Below are 21,083 nucleotides of genomic sequence, written 5' to 3'. Positions count from 1 at the left end.
TTAAACATAAATTCAAATTCAACATAAAAGAGTTCATAAATTAAATTGGGAAAATAAGTAAAGGGAATATTAAACCTGGAATTCAGAAGAAAATTGTAAGTTGGAATAATAATAAATCCTAAATCCTTTAAGAGGAATCCTAATCCTAATCCTAAGAGAGAGGAGAGAACCTCTCTCTAAAAATTACATCTAAAATAATAAAAAGTGAATTATGAAAGCCTAATCTGAAGTCTCCTTCATTCCTCCACTTTGCAGCCTTTAATCTATGTTTTCTGGGCTTGAAACTGGGCCGGAAATAGCCCAGGATTCACTGTTTGCGAAATCTGCCAAGCTGAGTTGCCTATCTGTACGGCCACTATGGCAAATTATATATCAAATCGAAGCCCCGGACGTTAGCTTTTCAACGCAAGTAGAACTGTGTCATTTGGACCTCTGTAGCTCATGTTATGGTCATTTTAGTGCGAGAGGGTCAAGCTGACAGCTTTGCAGTTTCTCCAACTTCTTGTATTCCTTCCACTTTTGCATGCTTCCTTTCCATCCTTCAAGCCATTCCTGCCCTATAATATCTGAAAACACTTAACACACATATCAAGGCATCTAATGGTAATAAGAGAGGATTAATAATGAGCAAATATAAGATCAAAGAAGCATGTTTTCAATCATAGCACAAAATCAGGAAGGAAAATGTAAAACATGCGAATTGTATGAATAAGTGAGTAAAGAGTTGATAAAAACCACTCAATTGAGTATAAGATAAACCATAAAATAGTGGTTTATCAGTGACATGCAAGGTTTGTTCTTTTAGATATTTTACTTTGAGGTTACTTCTAAAATTGTATAGTTTGTATGGGAAAAAAATTTATGAAAAAAAAATTTAAAATTGGTAAACATGTGAATGGTTGCTTAAATTATAGCTTGTTTTAGGGTTTAAGAAAGTTTGTAATGGGAGCCAGTTTGTAAATTTTTGTGAAAAAATAGTAGAAAAAATTTTACTTTTCTAAAAATTTTGCTTTCAGTAGTGTTGTTGTTGAGTGAATTAGAGTTAGTGCGCATCAGTTGATCTAAGTATTTAGAGCTAGTGGAGTTAATGTTATTTGAATAGAAGTTTCAAGTTTGTATGTAATTTGATTGATTCAATTATTGTGGTTTTGCTGTGGGTAGTTTAATAAATTTGTTGAAGTGGTTTAGTCAACTGAAGTTTTATTTGCCATAATAGATCCAATTGGTATGATTTTGCAGTTGTTCTTCTTAAGAGTTTGATGTTGTGATTGTTGGTGCTGGCATCATTGGTTTGACCATTGCTCGTCAGTTCTTGACCTCTTCCGACCTGTCTATTGCCATCGTTGACAAAGCTCTCCCTTGTTCTGGTTTCATTAGCGTAGGTTTTTCTTTTTTTTTCTTCTCTTAGATTTCAGATAAGCCAAAAATATATGTTGAAATTTCACCTTATGTGATTTGGACATGCTAGAACAGTGGATCACATGGGAAATAACCATGTGGTTAAGGATTTTTGAACTCTAAATAAGCTTATTAGAACTTAAAAAAATTTAAGTATAAATGAATCGAGTTAAATTATGATTCATGACATGGAGTAATGCTGTTGTTGTTTGGTTCATTAATGAATTGTGTTGAATTATGATTCATGGCATGGAGCAATGTTGTTGTGATTTGGTTCATTTAGCCAAACTTGTCTAGTGAGTAAGTCTTTATATTCACTGCTTTAATTTTAATGTACTTGAATTATTGGGCGTGTTTCAATTGGTGGAATGGTTTCTACATATCTTTTCTAGTTTGAAACAGGAAATTATCACTTTGTGTATCTTTAAAGTTGTTCTTTGATTATTTTTTTCAATTGTCTTGCTCCAATTTCTTCTGTCATTTGAAACATGTATTCATAGTGTTCATTAAATGCTTAACAGACATACTTTTTGACATTTACATTTGTGACTAATATTTATCAATTATCATATTGAAAGAACTTTTTTGAAATTTTAACTTATCAATCACTTTTTAGACACTATGTTATGAAATCGATTAGTGAATGTAATATAGGATCTGTATTTTTTATATGTATATTTTCAGATAAAAAGTTAGAAAACTTTTTTTATGTTGTATTTTGGTTAGTTGTAAAATCTTTTTCCTTTTTTTTGTAATTTGAGCTACTTTTAGGGCAGAAATATCTTTGGATTCACATAAAACTTCGGAGAGTGATATATGGAATCTAACTTGGAGAGGCCATCAATTGTGGAAGATGCTGCAGAAAACCTAAAAGAACAAGACATGAATCCTACGGTGGAGTTGGGTTGAAAAAAAAAAAACAAATGTTATACTTGTGTATTTACCAATTTCTTAACCAAGTATTTGATTTAGTTCAAAGCTACGTAAGAGAACTCATTATAACAGATTGAAATTGTTATGTATGCTCCAATTAATATCATATTCTTTAGATATTTTTGAAAAGGTGAAAACCTAATTTTATAAACCAGTTTTAAAAACTAGTTTAACCAAATTACACTAAAACTGAATTAAAACTATTTTAAATAAACCAGTTTTATAAGTAAAATAACTAAAATGATCAAACTACAATTTTTATAAACACTTGGTATCTATCACTACATATGGTGAGGTATCGTAGTAGTAAAAGGGACCTACATATGGTGTTTATTGATTTGGAAAAAGCGTATGATAGGGTATCAAGGGAGGTCTTATGGAAGGTTTTAGAAAAGAGGAGAGTAAGGATCGCATATATTCGGGCAATTAAAGACATGTATGATGGGGCCACAACTAGTGTGAAGACTCAAGGTGGTGTGACGGAAGAATTTCCTATTGGTATAGGATTACACCAGGGATCATCCTTAAGCCCATACCTTTTCACATTAGTCTTGGAAGTACTCACAGAGCACATCCAAGAGCCTGTGCCATGGTGCATGTTTTTTGCTGATGATATCGTCCTTATGGGAGAGTCAAGGGAAGACCTAAATAAGAAGTTGGAGTTATGGAGAGAAGCTTTAGAAGTGTATGGTCTACGCATAAGCCGTAGCAAGACGGAATATATGGAATGTAAGTTCAGTTCGGGAAGGGAAAACCCCAATATAGAGGTGAAGATTGGAGAAAACATCCTAAAAAAGGTTAAAAGTTTTAAGTATCTTGGGTGCATCATACAGGATAATGGAGAGATTGAACAGGATGTAAATCATAGGATCCAAGCAGGTTGGTCAAAATGGCGGAGTGCATCTGGTTTTATATGCGACAAAAAAGTGCTTTTAAAACTTAAAGGTAAATTCTATCGCACCGCTATAAGACCGGCTATGCTGTATGGTACGGAGTGTTGGGCGGCTAAAGGGGAGCACGAACATAAGCTAAGTGTGGCAGAGATGAAGATGTTGAGATGGATGAGTGGTCATACGCGATTGGATAAAATGAGGAATGAAGATATAAGGAGAGAGTTGGAGTAGCACCCATTGTGGAAAAGATGGTTGAATCGCGTCTCAGGTGGTTTGGACATGTGAGAAGAAGACCGATAGAACATCCAGTCAGGAGGGTGGATGAGATGGAAGATGGACAAAGGGCGAAAGGCAGAGGAAGACCTAAGAAGACTATCCATGAGGTAGTCAAACGAGATCTACATGTAAACGGTCTCTATGTAGACATGATACATGACAGAGCACAATGGCATTATTTGATTCATGTAGTCGACCCCACTTAGTGGGACAAGGCTTTGTTGTTGTTGTTATTGTTGTTGGTATCTATCACTACAAGATTCATATTTAATTAAGGGAGTTTTTTAGTAGAGATTTTTAAAATTTTCCAAAAGTCAAAATACACTTTATTTATGACAATTTATAAAATTCTCCCTAATAATTAATTTATTAAATTTAAACTTAAGCCCAAAAAACCCTACGTAGCACTATTGAGTTTTCAAAACTCACCGAGGTAGAGAAAAGAGAAGAGAATGGCCATCGACAAAACCCTAAGTTCTCTACCGTCGGTGTAGCTATCGTTACATTCGCCGGTTCATCGCCGTTGCAGTCGCCCGGTTCCGCCGCCGTTGCCGCTACAGTTGTCGCAAGAAGCTCATGAATCGAGCCACCTCCTCTATCAACATTATGGTTTCAGATCTGGTTGCTCTGAAGCTACGGTTGCCGATGCAGCTTCCGCCGCCGTTGCCGCCGCAGTTTTCGCCAACGTTGTCGCGGTAGTTTCTGCGGTCGAAAGCTTCTGAATCAAGCCATTGTTTCAGATCTATTTTCTCCTTCGAGTTCCTGCTGGTATTCTTCTTCTCCATATTTTACTTGTCTCTATTTCTCTGCTTCTTTAAAGTTCCAATTGAGCAACCAGCTTAGGATAATCATTCAAATGTGTTAAATCGATGCCTAATACCATACTTATTTTGACAATGAAGCAATTGCCATTTGATTATTACGTTAACTGGACTCATGATTATAGAATTTTACTATTGTGCGGCATCCTGCAAATTGAAATAGAATTGGAAATGAAAATGGCTTGTCTGAATATGCTTGCATGCTTTTACTTGTTTATTCTTTCGACAATTTCATGTTTTAATTTTGGTCTTTATTACTTCTCTTGCAATTATTCTTAGCTACTCAAGAATACTTAGCCAATTCTTAGTTGCAAATGGCATTTAGTCTTTTGTTGTTGAAAGATTAGATTCCATTATAAGGTGTAATTTTGGAATTCTTTATAAAACGTGTTCATTATAAGATGTAATTAATAGTGTAACTAAGGAGTGAGAAAATTGGATGATTTTATAGAAACAAAGGAAAAGTGAAATAAAGAGAGAAGGAATGAGGAAGAGAGTGAGTCACATGGGGTGGGGTAGCGATGAAGACTTGGGTGCAAGGAAAATGAAAAAGGCAGGTATGATTTAATCAAAAGGAGGTTAATTAATTAATATAATACCACAGTGTTAAGCAAAGCATGGGAAAATAAATCCAATTAAGAAAAGGAGCAAAAAATAAAGTCATTGTTAATAAAAAAAGTGTCCTAATCTTGTTGGAGTCCCCAACGGCTCCGCTCTGTTGGAGTCCTTCATAGCAGCATCAAGTTCAATCAACTTGAAGGTCCTAATCTTGTTCTCTCATAATCTTGAATTAATTGTAAATATTCAGCTTCTAGAATTTGAATAATTTTTGGTAATTAGTTTTGTGCTAAATACTAATGCATTACAATGGTAGCAGATTTCAGGCAAAAAAGCTTATATGAGATACTTGGATAATATTTACAAGCAGAACGACATCTCTTGATTTACGCCTGTGGAGATCTTCAAGGTACACTGAACTGTATATTTTTTCAGTCAACAATATATATAAGACTTACCTAAACAAGTAAAAATGTAGATGTTCTTCTTTCAAAAGTTTGTAGTAACTAGCAAGCATGCAATGGTTTTTTATGTGTTCAACCTTTATGGTATTTGCGTTTTAGCTCTACTATGTAGATGCTGAAGATAGAGAATCATTATGGACATGCTTTTGTGATACCAATGGATTCCCTAAAGTTGCAATAGGTGTTCATAGCTCTGGTCGCTTTAATCTTACAACTGCACTTAGGGTATCTTCCTTATTCCGTTTTGCTTCCATCTTGAAAGCTTTTTAATGCTGCTAGTGCTAAACCAAATTTTATTGTGCTTTTGATAATATGGATGCAATTGCAGTTGGAGACCACAGTTTAAAATTAAACTCAAAATAATTAAAGCAACATAAATTAACTTGATAATGTATTCAATGTTAAAAGGTCTTTCATTTAGGATTGGGACCTTTAGTGTAATTATATACTATTGAGGTTGCAGGAAGATTTGGTGAACAAAATTTTAGACCTTAGTTTGTGTGTATGCTTTAAATCTTTTTCGATATGTATTTGTTTTATAATTAAATTCCAGTTATACTTACATATAGGCTAATGATGCTGAAAGCAAGCCTATTATTCCCTTTGATGCTAAAAGATCAGCTAATGATAGCAATGGACATCCGAGAACAAATATTTGATACTTTTATGTAATTAGATGATATTGAAATATTGAAGTTGTTGTTTTATTTTACTTTAAAAAAAACATTAATAATTATGTAAAATAATACCATATGCAATTATGTTTGGAACTAATTGACATTGAGAATTTTTTTATATATAGAGTTATTTTTTATATTGAGGAATTATGTTATAAAAGATTTAATTTTAAAATTTTGATATTAAAAAATAAATTTCTAATTTGAGAGTATGTAAATGAGATGAGATTAATGAATGATTTGAAATTAAAAATAAATAAATAATTATAGGGTTTGTGAAGGTTTGAAAATTTTACAAAATAGTTATTTTTTGTTAAATTAAAAAATCAATTTGTTAAACTGCCACAAAAGTTATTTAAAATTGCCACAAAAGTTATTTAAAATTGCCACAAAAGTCTAATATAAAACCACCACTAAATACATATAAAATTTCCTACTGAATAGATTGTAGAGATTTTTAAAAACCTTCACAAAAGATTTTGTGGCATCTCAAATTTTGGAGTTTAAAAATTTTTCCCACCTTCCCTCATAAATCATTTGGTGGGGGTTATAAACTTTCACAAATAAAAAAAATTATCACAAATAAATAAAAATCTTGTAGTGTATATGTTATTTATTTCTTTCCTTCCTAATTGCTTGGTATAAACACTTGCATATGTATATGTTGTTTTAATGGTATTGTGATTAGAACACGTTATTATATATGTATAGTACTGGTAGATTACTATCCCTATTAGTTGTCAATAATTTATTTTTGAGACTTTTTAAGAAAATATGTCTTTTTTTGTCTATTTATATTTGACTGTAGCTTGCTTATAGAGGGATAAAGTTTTACGAGATAAAGACAACTTTTAACACAACGGTAAAGTACAAATCTTTAATTTCATATGAAAATATATAGTTTTTTTTAAGTCTATGAAAAAAATATGTATTTTATTTACTTATGTATATTTATCATTTGACTTGATAATTTAGCAAGTATATATATCTGAAAATTATTTAATTGGCAATTAAAACATCTTTTTATATATATGCAATATATATTACCTTATTCTCCCTATATATTGTTTAATTGAATTTAAATATTTAAATATTGTTAGTATGTGCTATATATCTTTTAAATGTCTATAAATTTAAGAAAAGCAAAAAAAGAAATTTGCTTTAGATATAAAAAAAGACAACTTAAAAAAAATTAATAAGGTGTTGTTTTAGATATTAAAAAAAGATAACTCCAAATAAATTTAAATAATTATTATTTTAGGTATATAAAAAAACGAAAAAAATTTATACAAGTGTTATTTTAGATATATAAAAAGGTAATTTAAAAAAATTTAGATAAATATTACTTTATATATTAAAAAATACAACTTATAAAAAATATTGTAATAAAATTTTATTAATGTATTGTATTTAGATCTTCTAAAACAATTCATACATGAATTTTTTTTTTTAATAGAAAAGACAATGTTTTTTAAAGATGGTCACGAAAAGAGTACTTTTTTATATAAAAACTGTACAGTTAACTGTATAATTAACTCCTAAATAATATGTTGTCTTAAATCAAAGATAATAACTGTATAGTTAACTCCTAAAAAATATTACGTTTTACCACAAAGTGTTGCCTTTGATAAAAAATAACACTTTTCTTATCTACATTTTGTATTGAAATTTGTGTACTTAAAAAACAAGAACATAACTTAAGCTCGATGAATGATGAGTACCTTCTGAAATATCTGCCAGATAATGATTTGTTTGCCATCCAAAATATCTAATTTCTTAATCGAAAAGTATGATTCATCATATATATTTCATATATCTTGAATTGCATTGGTCTCAATATACATATATATATATCCAAAATATCATGCATAAGCATGATGATGTTGTGTGGCATTTAAATAAATTGCCGAGTGGATTATCCATAGCTGAGGCCAGTGTTTATTTGCCAGGTGAATTCATTCCATTTTCATAGTTGATTCTGATGAAGGATATTTCCATCACAAACATAAATATCTTTGTTTTGCTTTTAATCAAAGGCTCTTTCTTTCACTTTACACCCATGTTAAAAAGCAAAAGATCTTTTTGTGGATCCCAACACGGAATCATGAACGTTTCCCACTTATTATAAGCATGATCATATTTATTTAATTTCAAGTATATGAAAGCAGAATTTATTCAAATTTCAGACTAGCATAGTCAATTCAGGGAGAGGTTAATTGGACAATTAAAAGTACACTCTTCAACTGGAATCTCATTATTCTTAAAAATTTTCACATGTGAAGTGTACGTATATGATTAACAACATATTAATATGAATGAAATAAGAGAATGAAGGCACTAAAAATAATTATCAACCATGCTAGTTGTAATAAATCTTTTTTTTTTTTAAAGTTAGAAGTGTGATTCAAATTCAAAACTTTTATTTTAAAAAAAAAAATTATACTATTTGAACTTTAGCTCATTTTTCTATAAATAAATATAAAACTAATAAGGTAATATATTTTTTTGGATGTCTTAATAAGGTTGTACGTAAATACATAAGCATCTGAGTTATTTATTTATTTTTTCTTAAATTTCTTTTTTAATTTCTACTTTATATATCAAAGTTTAAATATCATTTTAATCTTCTTTTACATATATATATATTCTTTAATTTCTTTCTTTTTCTCCCTTCTTATTTTTTTTCTTTTTATTTTATTTTACTTAGTGTATAGGAAGATATGGTCACTATTTTTGGGTTCTTACTATACCTTTTTTTGAAATTGAAAAAACATAAATAAAGATTCCCTCCTGTTTTAAAAGGTTTGTTTCAATTTTATCCATTTCTATTTTTTACATTTTGAAAAAGTACAAGAAAAAAATTAAAAAGATTTTATTAAAAAATCATTTATTAAATTAATTATTATATATATTATTTTATATTTAAATACGCAATCTATACGACTAATTAACAAGTGACTAATTATTTTCATTGTAAGCATGTGACATTAGCAAAGAATAGATATATAATCATATGAAAAGAATTAGTAGAAATATCTTTATTATCATTGGATTTATCTACAAATATGCTCAACGATAATTAAATTTGATAGTAATAACAAAATAAATTTGTCTTTTTTTTAATTACTGTCAGATTAATCTAATAGTAACAAATGAAGTACTGATCTCTAAAATTTAATAATAAATATTTTTTGTCGAAATTTTTTTATAAAATTTATTCGACAATAAATTCAACAGTTTTGAGTGAGTTTTTGTAGTGTTAATTCTTAAAAAAAATTATTTCTTATATCAGTTATAAAAATTAAATATAAATTATAAGCTATATATGATATTATTACAAAATTAAACTTTTGTTGCTCTAAAATAATGTTATTCTGATAAATCATGCACATATCCTCAAGTATATCTCGAACTAGGGTGGTTCATTTCTATGATTAGAGATGAATATTCATGGATATGGAGGATAAGCCCCACTAAATATGTCTCATAGTATCTGGTAATAAGAAAGGCATCATCGCCTTCTTTTTTTTTTTTTTTTTTTTTTTTTCTCTTGGTTCTGTTTATGTAATATTTATTGCATAGAATTTTCTTACTAAATAGTCGTATTTTTCTACCTCCACTATGAAGCAATAACCTGCGAGAAGTTTCATTATTATTCCAAACACTCCAACCACATGCATGCGTGTTGACAACATCAGCCACCACTAAGCCCTTCTTTTCTGCAACCACACTTCCAATTAGCCTCCGTTAATTTACCATCACATCTTCTTTCTTTTTATTTATTTATTTTTTATAAAGATATCATCCGCTATCTTATTAAATGATACTAATAATTTTTAATATAATTAAATTTGTTAAAAGTGTCTTAATACCTAAAAATTATATAGAGGGTTCATAAATTAATTATAAGTATCAGATTGAAATATAAATATAGATAAAAATATTCTCGAGTTTTGATTCTTAAACTTTTTAACATTCATTAAAATAGTTTTTAATTTTAAAAATAACTAAATTGGTCAATAAATTTATAAACCTGAATTTCTGTTCATCATTAATTTAATTGTCTTTAATAAAATACTGATATAAATATTACTAACAATAAAATAATATGACTAAGACTTTAGGCTAATTTTTTTTATATTGGAAGAGTGTGTGAGTTGTGCTTGGTTATGGTGTATACAGGTGTTAGACACAGGTGTGTGACAAAGAGAAATTGAACCGTTCGAATTCTTTGTTAAAAAATTTGTTAACTTCAAATCGGACCGTCCGATTAATTTTTGTTTTTTTTTTAATTTAAAATCAAATCAGACCCTCCGTTTACACTTTTTTTTTCTTTCTTAAACTGAAAATGAACCCTCTGTTTACAATTTTGTTTCTTTAAACTTTCTTTTAAATAAAAATCGACCATCCGTTTTTAGATTTTTCTTTTTTTTTTAAATCAAAACGGATCCTCTAAATTTTATTAAAAAAATATTTTCTTATAGATTTCCTCTAATCGGACCGTTTGAGTTCCTTACTCTAAATCCTTCGATCCGATTTCAACCTCTTGATAACATATGCAGGAAAAGCACCCTTATTTTCCATAAGGCTGTATCACTCTACACCTTCCTTCATATTAAAAATAAAAAGTAAAAACTTTATATGATTAAATAAATATTTTAAATTGATCAATTTAAATTCATTTTAATTAATCTCTTCAATTAACTAATTTAAAATATTTATTTAATTATATTAAAATTTTAGTCATATCATCTAACCGTTAAAAATATCACACAGATATTTTAACACCATATATTTATATTGTGTTATTGACAATTTAATTAAGAGAAGACTAATCTTTTTCGAAGGCTAGAAACTATTTTTTTTTAACGAGTGGTGAGAATTTTAGAAAACTAAACTGAACATTATCTCGATATAAATGTTAACGCCTTTTGTTGGAATATACATTTTTTATCGTTATATTAATATTACCGTCCCCCAACCCAAAACAAAGAAACTTTAGACTTTCAGTCCAGGTTCTTTGAACATTATTTCTGCTCCTGAATTTGCTACATAGCCATCAAAATTAATTAACTTGAAGGTGTGAAGGGTGGCAAAATTGTCAATTATTTTACGAGTGCTTGTTGTTAAAGGCATGGCAGTGACCAATCTGGTACTAGATTTTCTCCATTGGACCACCACTTGCATAGCCAAGAATGACACAAGGCCAAACTCATGATCATGATCTTCATAAAATTAAATTAAAGGACAGGATAGATAGATAGGTAGTGACAACGACGCTATTATATATTATATGTTTCAATCCCACGAGCTTGTCCTAAATTCCTACTAGTTCCCTTCACTTGTTTCCATATACGAATTAAAAACTAGAAAGTATCTTTGTCTACAAAAGGAGATAGAGAAAGCGTATTGTCTTCCATTTTGAATCTCTTTCTTTAATGTTTAGAGTTCTAATTTAATTTCTTCTGTTTTATACAAATAATTAAAGGGGGCAACTATTGACCACTTATTACTGATATTCAATTCAATTTCACTTTCATTAATACCATGATTGACAATTAGACAAAGTTAGAAGTAAATTTTTCTATTTATAGAAAAATTTAGACACTTAAATTTAGTTTTAAACTTTTGGTATCAATCAATCCGACGAGTTTAGAATAATCCTTTAGCTTTTTTTTTTTTTGAGAGAAATGCTTTTTTAGTAAATAAAAATGAAAAATATTCTGCATTTAGATATTTTTATAAAAGTATTGGAGTCAGAAGTAGTTAACTAGTTAGATATAAGGAAAAATATATAAGTATTTTTTATATAAAATTACAATTATATATGGTGATGCATTGAGAAAAAAACTATTCTTTATAAAATTAAAAGATATCATTGTTTGAGAAATGTTAAGAGGTTAATATTTGTTTATCAATATTAATCAATACTTTTAACTAATACCTTATTTTTATATTATTAGGAGTTAGAAGTTTTTTTTTTAATTAAAAATAGGGAGACTCAAACCCGCGACCTCTTAGTTGAGTATGAGGAGACTATGTCATTTGAGTTATAACTCATTGGCTAGGAGTTAGAATTTAAAATTATTTAATATTTAGGATATATAGATTGTTGACCAAAATGATAAATTTTATTATTAGTGTAGCATTATTTTTTAATTGTTTTTACTATATATTTACTTATTGGTATAAAATAAAATAATTAGATAAATTTTAATTTAAATTTTAATGATATTTTATTTAAAAATATTTTAATTTAATAATAATATGCAAAATCTCTTCTAACACATATTTTAGATATATACACACATATATGTGGGTGTAAATAGTAGTGTAAATTTTCTTTTAAAATAAAATATATTTTTACATCTATTAAATAATAACCACAATATAATTTAATCTCATTTTTAGAACAGTGTAATAGAAAAATTTCACAATGACTTATCTAGTGGTTTGGATTTTATATTTCTATATGAGTATATTTGCCTTTCTAAAAAAATATGGAGATAAATTTATAATCTTAATCATTTTTGCAGATTTTTTCTCTCTTCGACGGATTCTATGTCTCTATCTACTTCTCAAAAATGCAAGAAAACTATTTTTTTTGTTTCTGTTTTTAAAGAAACCCAAACAAATAACTCAAAAATTAAAAAAGTATTTATTACAAACAACCGAATTTTATGTCTCTAAATTTAATAAGCATTTATAAAGTTATTTACAATAGACACTTATAATAGAAAATCTTAAAAAGAAAAGCTTAAATATGGTTTTTTTTTTTTGGATGTGCTGTAACACTTTACTATTTATATATATCAAGTTGCCAACTGTGGTTAATGCAAAGTAAAATCAAACTTTGTTACTTTAATATTAATATTAATGTGGATGAAAGATAAGTTAGTGGTACATATCAGATTAATCCTACGGCACCTTTTAAAATGCACCTGGCTTGCTTTAACAACTACTGAAATACCAGTAAGCAATTATACATACTTTGAGTACATATATGCTTCTTGCAATTGAATAATGAAACTAAAAGAAGTGTTATGATTTATGAAACTGCACATGATATTACAATAATGTTTGCCAGTTGTGACATAAGCAACTACGTTTGTTCATCCGTTATGATTGATGCAATGCTCTTTTTAAACAAAAACACGCTTATAGAAAGTTTTACGAAAACTCATATGATATACCAAAAGAAAGAGAAGGAAAATTTTGAAACATGCGAGTTCCAACTTGTTGCCGACCGTAATCAGGTATAGATTTTGATGGCAACATCATAGAACACACAGTCAATACTGCACATGATTTAGTCAACCACAACAAAATCCAAAGTGCACAAGTGGTTTGTCTTTAATGGGTCCCACCCTCTTCTTTCATAAAAAATCCTATATATATTTAAGAAGAACTCAATTGAGAATTTATATTTAGAGAACAGTCTCCCTATTTATTTAACTTTTTTTGTACTTAACTTTAATTAAATTAGTCTAAATTCAAATTTTATTAGTGAGAATATATTAGATATATTTTAACATTTTACTAATACATATTCTACGTTTTTTAGTGTTAATACATTTTTTTTCTTTGCGTATTTTATTTTTATTATTTTTTTATTATTTTATTTTTTACTTTTCTTCTTTTTTTTTAATGGTTTTGTGAGCATGTATTTTTTTTTTATTAGAGATATAACTATTTATGTTACATTCTCTTATCAGTTTAAGTTTTTGAGATAAGTAATTTCATGATATAATATTAAAGTTTTATGTCTAAAATATCAAAAGTTTGATTCTTGGTGAGTCTCAAAAAAATGATATAAAGCAAATAAAAAATATGTCTATAAAAAAATCAAACGAACCCAAAAGAGGTTCAAGTGTTAGAGATATAATCATTAATGTTGCATTCTCCCATCAATTTAAACTTTTGGGACGAGTAATTTTGTTACACTTTTTTATTTTTGTTAAGGATAAAAAAATGATGAGAAAGTGAAAAAAGAAGAAAAAGATGAACAAGAAAAAAATTGAAGAGGAGGGAGTTTTGAATTTTGTAAAATTTATCAAAAAATAACATTAAATTTTTTTAACTGCGACACAAAAGTTTTTTAATTTTGACATTAAAATTTTTAATCATAACACAGATTCTTGTTAAAATGGTGAAATAAGAATTATGAGAATGGGAAAGAAAATGAGTTTTGAGTTATACAACTTTTATAAAAAAATAGTACCAAAATTTTTAAACAAAAGTTATCAAAAAATAGCACTGAAATTTTTTAACTGTTATATGTAAATTTTTTAATTTTGACACCAAAATCTCTTAATCGTGACATAGGTTCTTGTTGAAATTAAAGGGTGAAACAAGAATTATAAGAAGATTTTAAACGAAATTTATCAAAAAATAGTATCGAAATTTTTTAATCATGATACATACATTTCTCAATTTTAATAATGAAATTTCTTAATCGTGACACAGATTCTTGTTAAGAGGATGAAACAAAAAGAAGAAGAATAAAAATGATGATGATGATGAGAAGGAGGAGGAGGAATAAAAATGATGATGCTGATGACGACAACGACGACGATGAGAGCACCAAAATTTTGTAACTGTACCATAGAATTTTTTTAATTTTAACACCGAAATTACTTAACCATGTCATTTACAATAAAATAAATTGTTAACTAATTATGTGATACAGTATTTAATTGAAATTGATTAGAGATTTTGCATTGTTTTAGAGCTTTTTCGAAGAAAAAAAATGCTATATGTTCAAGCATTTTTTAAATTAAATTTTTAACTAGTTTTCGCGTGCTTCTTCTTTTTCGTACACAGGCAGGTAGACACTTCTTCCTCCTCCTTCATTATCGTCGTCATTATCTTATTCTTTTGTGCGTTTCTTTCTTTAACGTCGTTATCGTGTGGTCGCTGCCGCTACTGCTGTTTTGTTGTTGTTGTTGATGATGATGTTATTGTTATTGTTATTGTTTAATTTTTTCTCTTTTTTCTCCCCTCCTCATCCTCTTTTATTATCATCATCGTTATCCTTATCGTCTTCATCTTCTTCTTGAATGTATAGCACATAAATTTTAGTATATATACAACATAAAAATTTTGGTGTATAGCATAAAAATTTTGATGTGCAGCATATAACTTTTTGAAATACTACATATTCAGAATATTGATTCATCCAACTAACAAAATACATTCGCAACAAAATTTTTTATATTATGTACAAAAATTTGTATATTATACTAATAAAATATACACAACACATAAATTTCGATGTATAGCACAAAATTTTTTGTACATAACAAAAAAATTTTAAAATTTTAATGTGCAACACAAATTTTTAGAGAATTACGTACCTAAAATTTTCAACTAATAAAATATATTTGCAGCATAAATTTGTGTGTTAAATCGATAAATTTGTGTTATATATAAAATTTTTTATGATATATTTTAAAATTTTGTGTATTATATCAATAAAATTTTTATGCTCTTCAAAAAAATTTTATATGCTGCAAAAATACAGAATAAAAAAAGTGGCGATGTATATACATTTTTTTTATTAAATTTATATTAATTTAATTTAATTTGATTATAAAAATATTTGTATATGTAACATCACTCATTCTTGATTTTGAACGTTTGTTAATTAACGTATAAATGACCAAATAAGAAGCATCGTAAGCCAAAAGAAGTTAGAGATAACACACACTCTAACTTAATTATATCAGTATTACATAAAGAGTATTATATTTGGGTGTTGCAAAAAGAATATATTTTTCCGTTCCGTTGTGATAGTAGTGGGTCCTGACCCGTCCATTGTGTCATTGACTTGAACTCACCCGGTTGACCCACGCAAAACTGAAATCAGAATCATAGTTGAATAAATATTTAAGTTCGTATCTTATAAAAAAAATTTCAAACAATCACAGGATTTTTAACTAAACAAAATTAAAATGATATAGTACCGATTTATCATTCACTTTGTGAAGTTTTCATATTGTTGTCATTCAAAACAATATTTTTTAGATGAAGAGCATGAACCATCAAATTTATGAAAATAAAGTCGTTTTTGATGAAGAATGACTAATGTATCACAAAATAATTAGGTCACAATTTTACCACTTTTTGAACCAATTTTATCATCAATATTAGTCAATTTTTTAAAAATGATTTTATTTGTCTCAAATTTTATATTTAATCATAAAGTATTTATCTTAAATTTTAATTTATAAATTTTAAATCGTAACATTTTTACAAAATAAAAATTTTTAAAATTAAAATTAACTAAAATTTAATTTTAATGTATTATCTGTGTAAAATTATTTTATACATATATTTAATTATATATAATTTCACATTAGTAAAAGTAACTACTTTTTGTATTAACTATATAAATAGTCATTTAAGAAAACGATTGTGATTGTACGATTGTGTAAAATATTTTATACTATCAATGTATCAAAATTAAACTCTATTAACTAACTAAAAATTAATTTCCAAAACAACATAATTCTTGAAAAAAATTATAATCAATTCTATATGATATATGTGAGTTAATATTTAATTTTTGTTTAATTTATCTTTTATAACAAAATTTAAATATTTAAAATTATTTATTTATATTTTTTAAATTACTTTTAAGTAATATAGTAATCATTTAAAATTATCCGCATCCCAAAAAGACAAAAACAAAGGGCACTCTTGTAATATTTCACCCCTACGAGGGTATTTCTCAGAACTACTGCTTTAAATACTGCACTCTTCAGAGCTCTTAATCTTACATTCACAGAAGTGCCATATATACTCAACCATACCATACCTCATCATAAACCACCAAAACCAAAATCAAATTGGAAAGAAAGGAAGGCATGGGGAATTGCTTGGTGGTTCAAGAAAACGTAGTGAAGATCATGAAAACAGATGGGAAAGTACTTGAATACAAAGCACCAATCAAAGTTGAGCAAGTTCTGGTAGATTTCTCCGGCCATGTAGTATCTGATTCACTCCTCCGCCATCTTCAGCCAAACACCAAACTGCTCGGCGGAAGCTTGTACCACCTAGTTCCTCCACCGCCGCCACCGTCACAGCAACCCTCGACACCAAAATCTAGCAAGAAGGTGAGGTTTGCAGAACCAGAAGTGCAAGATGTTCAAGAAAGTAAAGTGGTTACAATTAAGGTAGTTATTAGCAAGCAACAACTGAGGGATATGATGCAAAAGGGAGTGGTTTCGGTTGATAAGATGTTATCTATGGTTCACCGTGAAAATCAGGTAGCAACCGATGATGATGATGATGAAGAAGAAGGTAATCGAGATTTTTGTGATAACGCGTGGAAACCACCATTAGAAAGCATAACAGAAGTAAACTAGCAAGTAGCAGTGTTCCAAATTGTGTACTAGTCTTTATGTGTTTCTAACTTGCATGGTATACAGTGTAACATTACACAAACATGTAATAGATTTAGAGACGAAACAAAACAAAACAGAAAAACTATAATTGACTCTTCTTCGGGTTATTCTATCGATTCTGCCTGAGTAACTTTAAATTCAATCGTAATACAACTGAAGCAACTCAGATCAGTTAAATTATTACATCTAACAAGCACGATCACTTTGTAAAGCTGGTGTGTTAGTACTTGTTTGACACGATATTCTTATTCCTTGTGAAGTTGATTGACACACTAAAATACTTGTTTGTACATCAATTTTTTAATGGTGGAGCTTTAAAAGTTTTTTTTTTTTTTTTAAAGTGAAGTTAACCGCTAACATTCATAGTATATTTTACAATGAGATCAAAATTTGCTATCTCGTGCATATAAGTAGTCAAATATCTCACCGAAAGTATTATTACTACTTAAGCCAATCCTAATAGCTGGTATAACATTTAATTAACACTCATTATGTATTATTAATTGGACAACCCACACAATATGTTAAATGAAATTATCTTGTTTGAAATATTTTTTTAATTTAAAGAGCTTTATTTTTCTTTTCTTTTTTTCTGACTCTTAATTTCGTTCTTATTCAATCTTTTATTATTCAATTATGTTAAGTTTAAAAAATTAATCTATGTGATGAACAAAAATTATTATTCTACCAATTGTTTGTTTAATGAGTTTGATTTGGTGTGCAAAAAAATAATTGATTAATTATGGAACAAATATACAAGTCCACATAAACTAAGTAAATGAAACAAGAAGTGTTGGCCCAACACAAGTCCACTTGGTGATTACATTCAGAATCCATACACTTTAACCTAAGTCACCAATACCCACACTCCAAGAAATTTAAAATTCAAGTTCAATTCAACTTAATCCCTTCTGGCTTTTCTCGAAAGCCAAATCTTCTCTCCTCTCTCCTTTCGCTTCGGTCACATCATTCCCAATAAAGAAAGAAAAAAAAGAAAAGTGCAGAAGTTATGGTGGATTAAGAACAAAAGGCTTGTTCCAATTTTAAGCAAGAAAAAAGGGCTACAACCAAGAAGCTAGTGACACTTTGGTTAGAGCTCATAAAAAAGCATTTTTTCTCATTTGTGATGCACCAAGAAACTAAAAAGAAATCCACAAAGTCTCAAGCACAAATCAAGCAACCATAGAGAAATCAAAGTCGAATATGGATAGCAGAAGATCCACGGTACAAATCTAAACTTGGAACCAAAGCAAAGCTCTACGGTCAAGATTGAAGAAGATTGAAGAAAAAAGGATGAGAGAGAATGGGTAAATTGCATGCAACAGATTCGGATCTCTCTCTCTCATCACTAACGAAGCCTCTGCAAGCTCTATAAAGGAGAAGAAGACAGTATGGACCTTGAACTAGCTTCAACCTTGGAAGTTTCACTCTTCTATAATAAGGGTGGACAGTCAAGGATTGAAAGCAAGAGAGTAAGAACAAAGTACAGAGTTCGGCTCTCATAACTTCCTAAACTTGTTGAGTTCTTCTCCTTCATGTTGTTCATTAGTATTTTATTTTTCTCAGTTTAATCTATCTGAGTCTCATTGAAAAAGGCAAACATGGTGAGCTTTGTAAGAATAAGCCAATAAGAGTAAAAGGTAGTGAGTAAAAAGCCATAAGATGTCTCAGATTTTCTTTGTACATCTTTCTATTTTGTTTCATGATCCTGTGAGAATCTCCTTACAAGTTGGGTTAGCACTTGGTTGTTGAAATCTAGGTTGAATCCTAGTCAAATTTAGATTGAGTTAGAATCTGAATTTGTCCCAAATAGGATTGGATATATCCTAGAAAAAACATTAGTGTATGTAATATGTTGAAAGAGTTAGTGAAATTCTATCATAATTGTGATGGAGACTGGATGTAGGCTACATTGCACTAAGTAGCTGAACTGGGATACGTCTGGGCATTACTCCTTCTTTTCTACATCACTTCTTTTTTTGTTACTCAGGAGACAAAAAGAAAGTGTCTCTCAACTCAATACGAGACAAAAGTAAAAATATATCCTAAGTTTTTTTGAAAAAACGAAAAGTAATATTCAGCAGAAAAGGAGGCTAAGATTCAACCCTCCTTCTCTTAGCCATTGATAACCATCAATTGCTATCAGAGCTTGGTCTCAAAGAGATCAAGTTTTGCAGCTTGGAGAAAAGATCCTGATGGCAAACAACAATGGTTCCAATATGGTGGCCTACACTCTGATAGAAGGGAAATCCAACAACAGACCTCCGTTCTTTAATGGAAAGAACTATAGCTATTGGAAGGAGAAAATGAAGATCTTTGTTCAATTAATAGATTACAACATTTGGAAGATCATCTTGAATGGTCCCCAAGTTCCAACCAAAACAAGAGCAGATGGTGTAGTCATTCCTAAGACTAAGGTCGAATGGAATGATGAAGATAAAAAGAAGATAAAGCTCAACACCAAAGCTGTCAATATGCTTAACTGTGCTATCAGCTTCAAGGAATACCGAAAGGTATCAAGATGCAAAACAGTAAAGAAAATCTGGGACAAGCTCCAAGTCACCCATGAAGGGACTACCCAAGTAAAGAGAACCAGAATAGACATGCTGAGCAAAGAGTACGAAATATTCTCTATGAAGGAAGGAGAATCTATTAACGAAATGTTTGAAAGATTCAACTCATCATCAATGGCTTAGATGCTATGGGGATTACTCACCTTAAACCTATGTTAGTAAGGAAAGTTCTGAGAAGTCTTATTAAAGAGTGGAAAACTAAGACTATAGTTATAGCTGAGAGCAGTGGCATTAATCAAATGACATATAATGATCTGAGAGGAAATTTATTTACTTTTGAAATCACTTACTTGAAAAATAACACAAAGAAGAAAGGAATTGCTCTCAAATCATCCACTGAGTCCCTGGATGATGAATCCAGTGATAATTTATCTGATGAGGAGTTTGTTCTTTTTGCTAAGAAATTCAGGAAAATGATGAAGCTTTAAGAAAGACGCAAGGGAGGCGGTTCAAGAAGACCAAAAAGGGACTTAAGCAAGATCATCTGCCACAACTGTAAAGAGGCTGGACACTACAAGTTTGGCTGTCCAAAGCAGAAGAAAGAAGAAAAGACCAAGAAAGAAAAGAAGAAGGGGCTTGACGATTGGATTTCTATTGGTAAAGAAATTTAAAAATATAATCGCGTTGTAAGTATAGCTTCTAAACCAACAGAGAATCCTTTCGCACAAAAGTTTTGTTTGTCACTTAAGCAAACCCAATAAAATTTATAACCAAAGTATTTAAACCTCGGGTCGTCTTCTCAAGGAATTGCAGGGAGGTGTGTTTATTATTGGTTATGGAAAACAGTATTTTTTGGTTTTTGAAAGGTTTGAACAAGAGAAATAAATTGCAGGAATTAATAAATCAATAGCTAAGAAAACTCTTGGCAAGGTATGAAAATTAGAAGTCCTATCCTAGTTATCCTTATCAATTGTGATGAGAATTGCTCACTGCTCCCACTTAGTCAACCTCTAACTATGAAGGTAAGTCAGGTGGATAAATCAATATGAATCCTCAAGTCCTAGTCAATTCCCAAAGAAAGACTAGAGTTAGTGGAATTCAAGTCAATTAGCAACTTCCAATTATCAATCAACAAAAGAGTT

The 21,083-nt window shown here is 29.1% G+C and overlaps 1 protein-coding gene and 1 long non-coding RNA gene across 2 annotated transcripts; both read left to right on the top strand.

Annotated features, from left to right (window-relative positions):
* The first annotated feature begins 3,896 nt into the window (after positions 1-3,896).
* Positions 3,897-6,128, top strand: LOC130936040 (uncharacterized). The gene is made up of 3 exons (XR_009068035.1): positions 3,897-4,268; positions 5,199-5,288; positions 5,913-6,128. It is a non-coding gene; the product is annotated as an uncharacterized LOC130936040 (long non-coding RNA).
* Positions 6,129-16,816: 10,688 nt separating this feature from the next.
* LOC130935824 (uncharacterized) lies at positions 16,817-17,535 on the top strand. Its single transcript, XM_057865730.1, has one exon. The coding sequence runs from the start codon at positions 16,889-16,891 to the stop codon at positions 17,387-17,389; it is 501 nt and encodes a 166-aa protein (XP_057721713.1). The 5' UTR covers positions 16,817-16,888; the 3' UTR covers positions 17,390-17,535.
* The last annotated feature ends 3,548 nt before the right edge of the window (positions 17,536-21,083 follow it).

This window comes from Arachis stenosperma, chromosome 6, assembly GCF_014773155.1.
Source record: "Arachis stenosperma cultivar V10309 chromosome 6, arast.V10309.gnm1.PFL2, whole genome shotgun sequence".
NCBI classification, from domain to species: domain Eukaryota; kingdom Viridiplantae; phylum Streptophyta; class Magnoliopsida; order Fabales; family Fabaceae; genus Arachis; species Arachis stenosperma.
The sequence above is the reverse complement of the archived record's forward strand: the minus strand, read 5'-3'. Positions and strand labels throughout refer to the sequence as shown.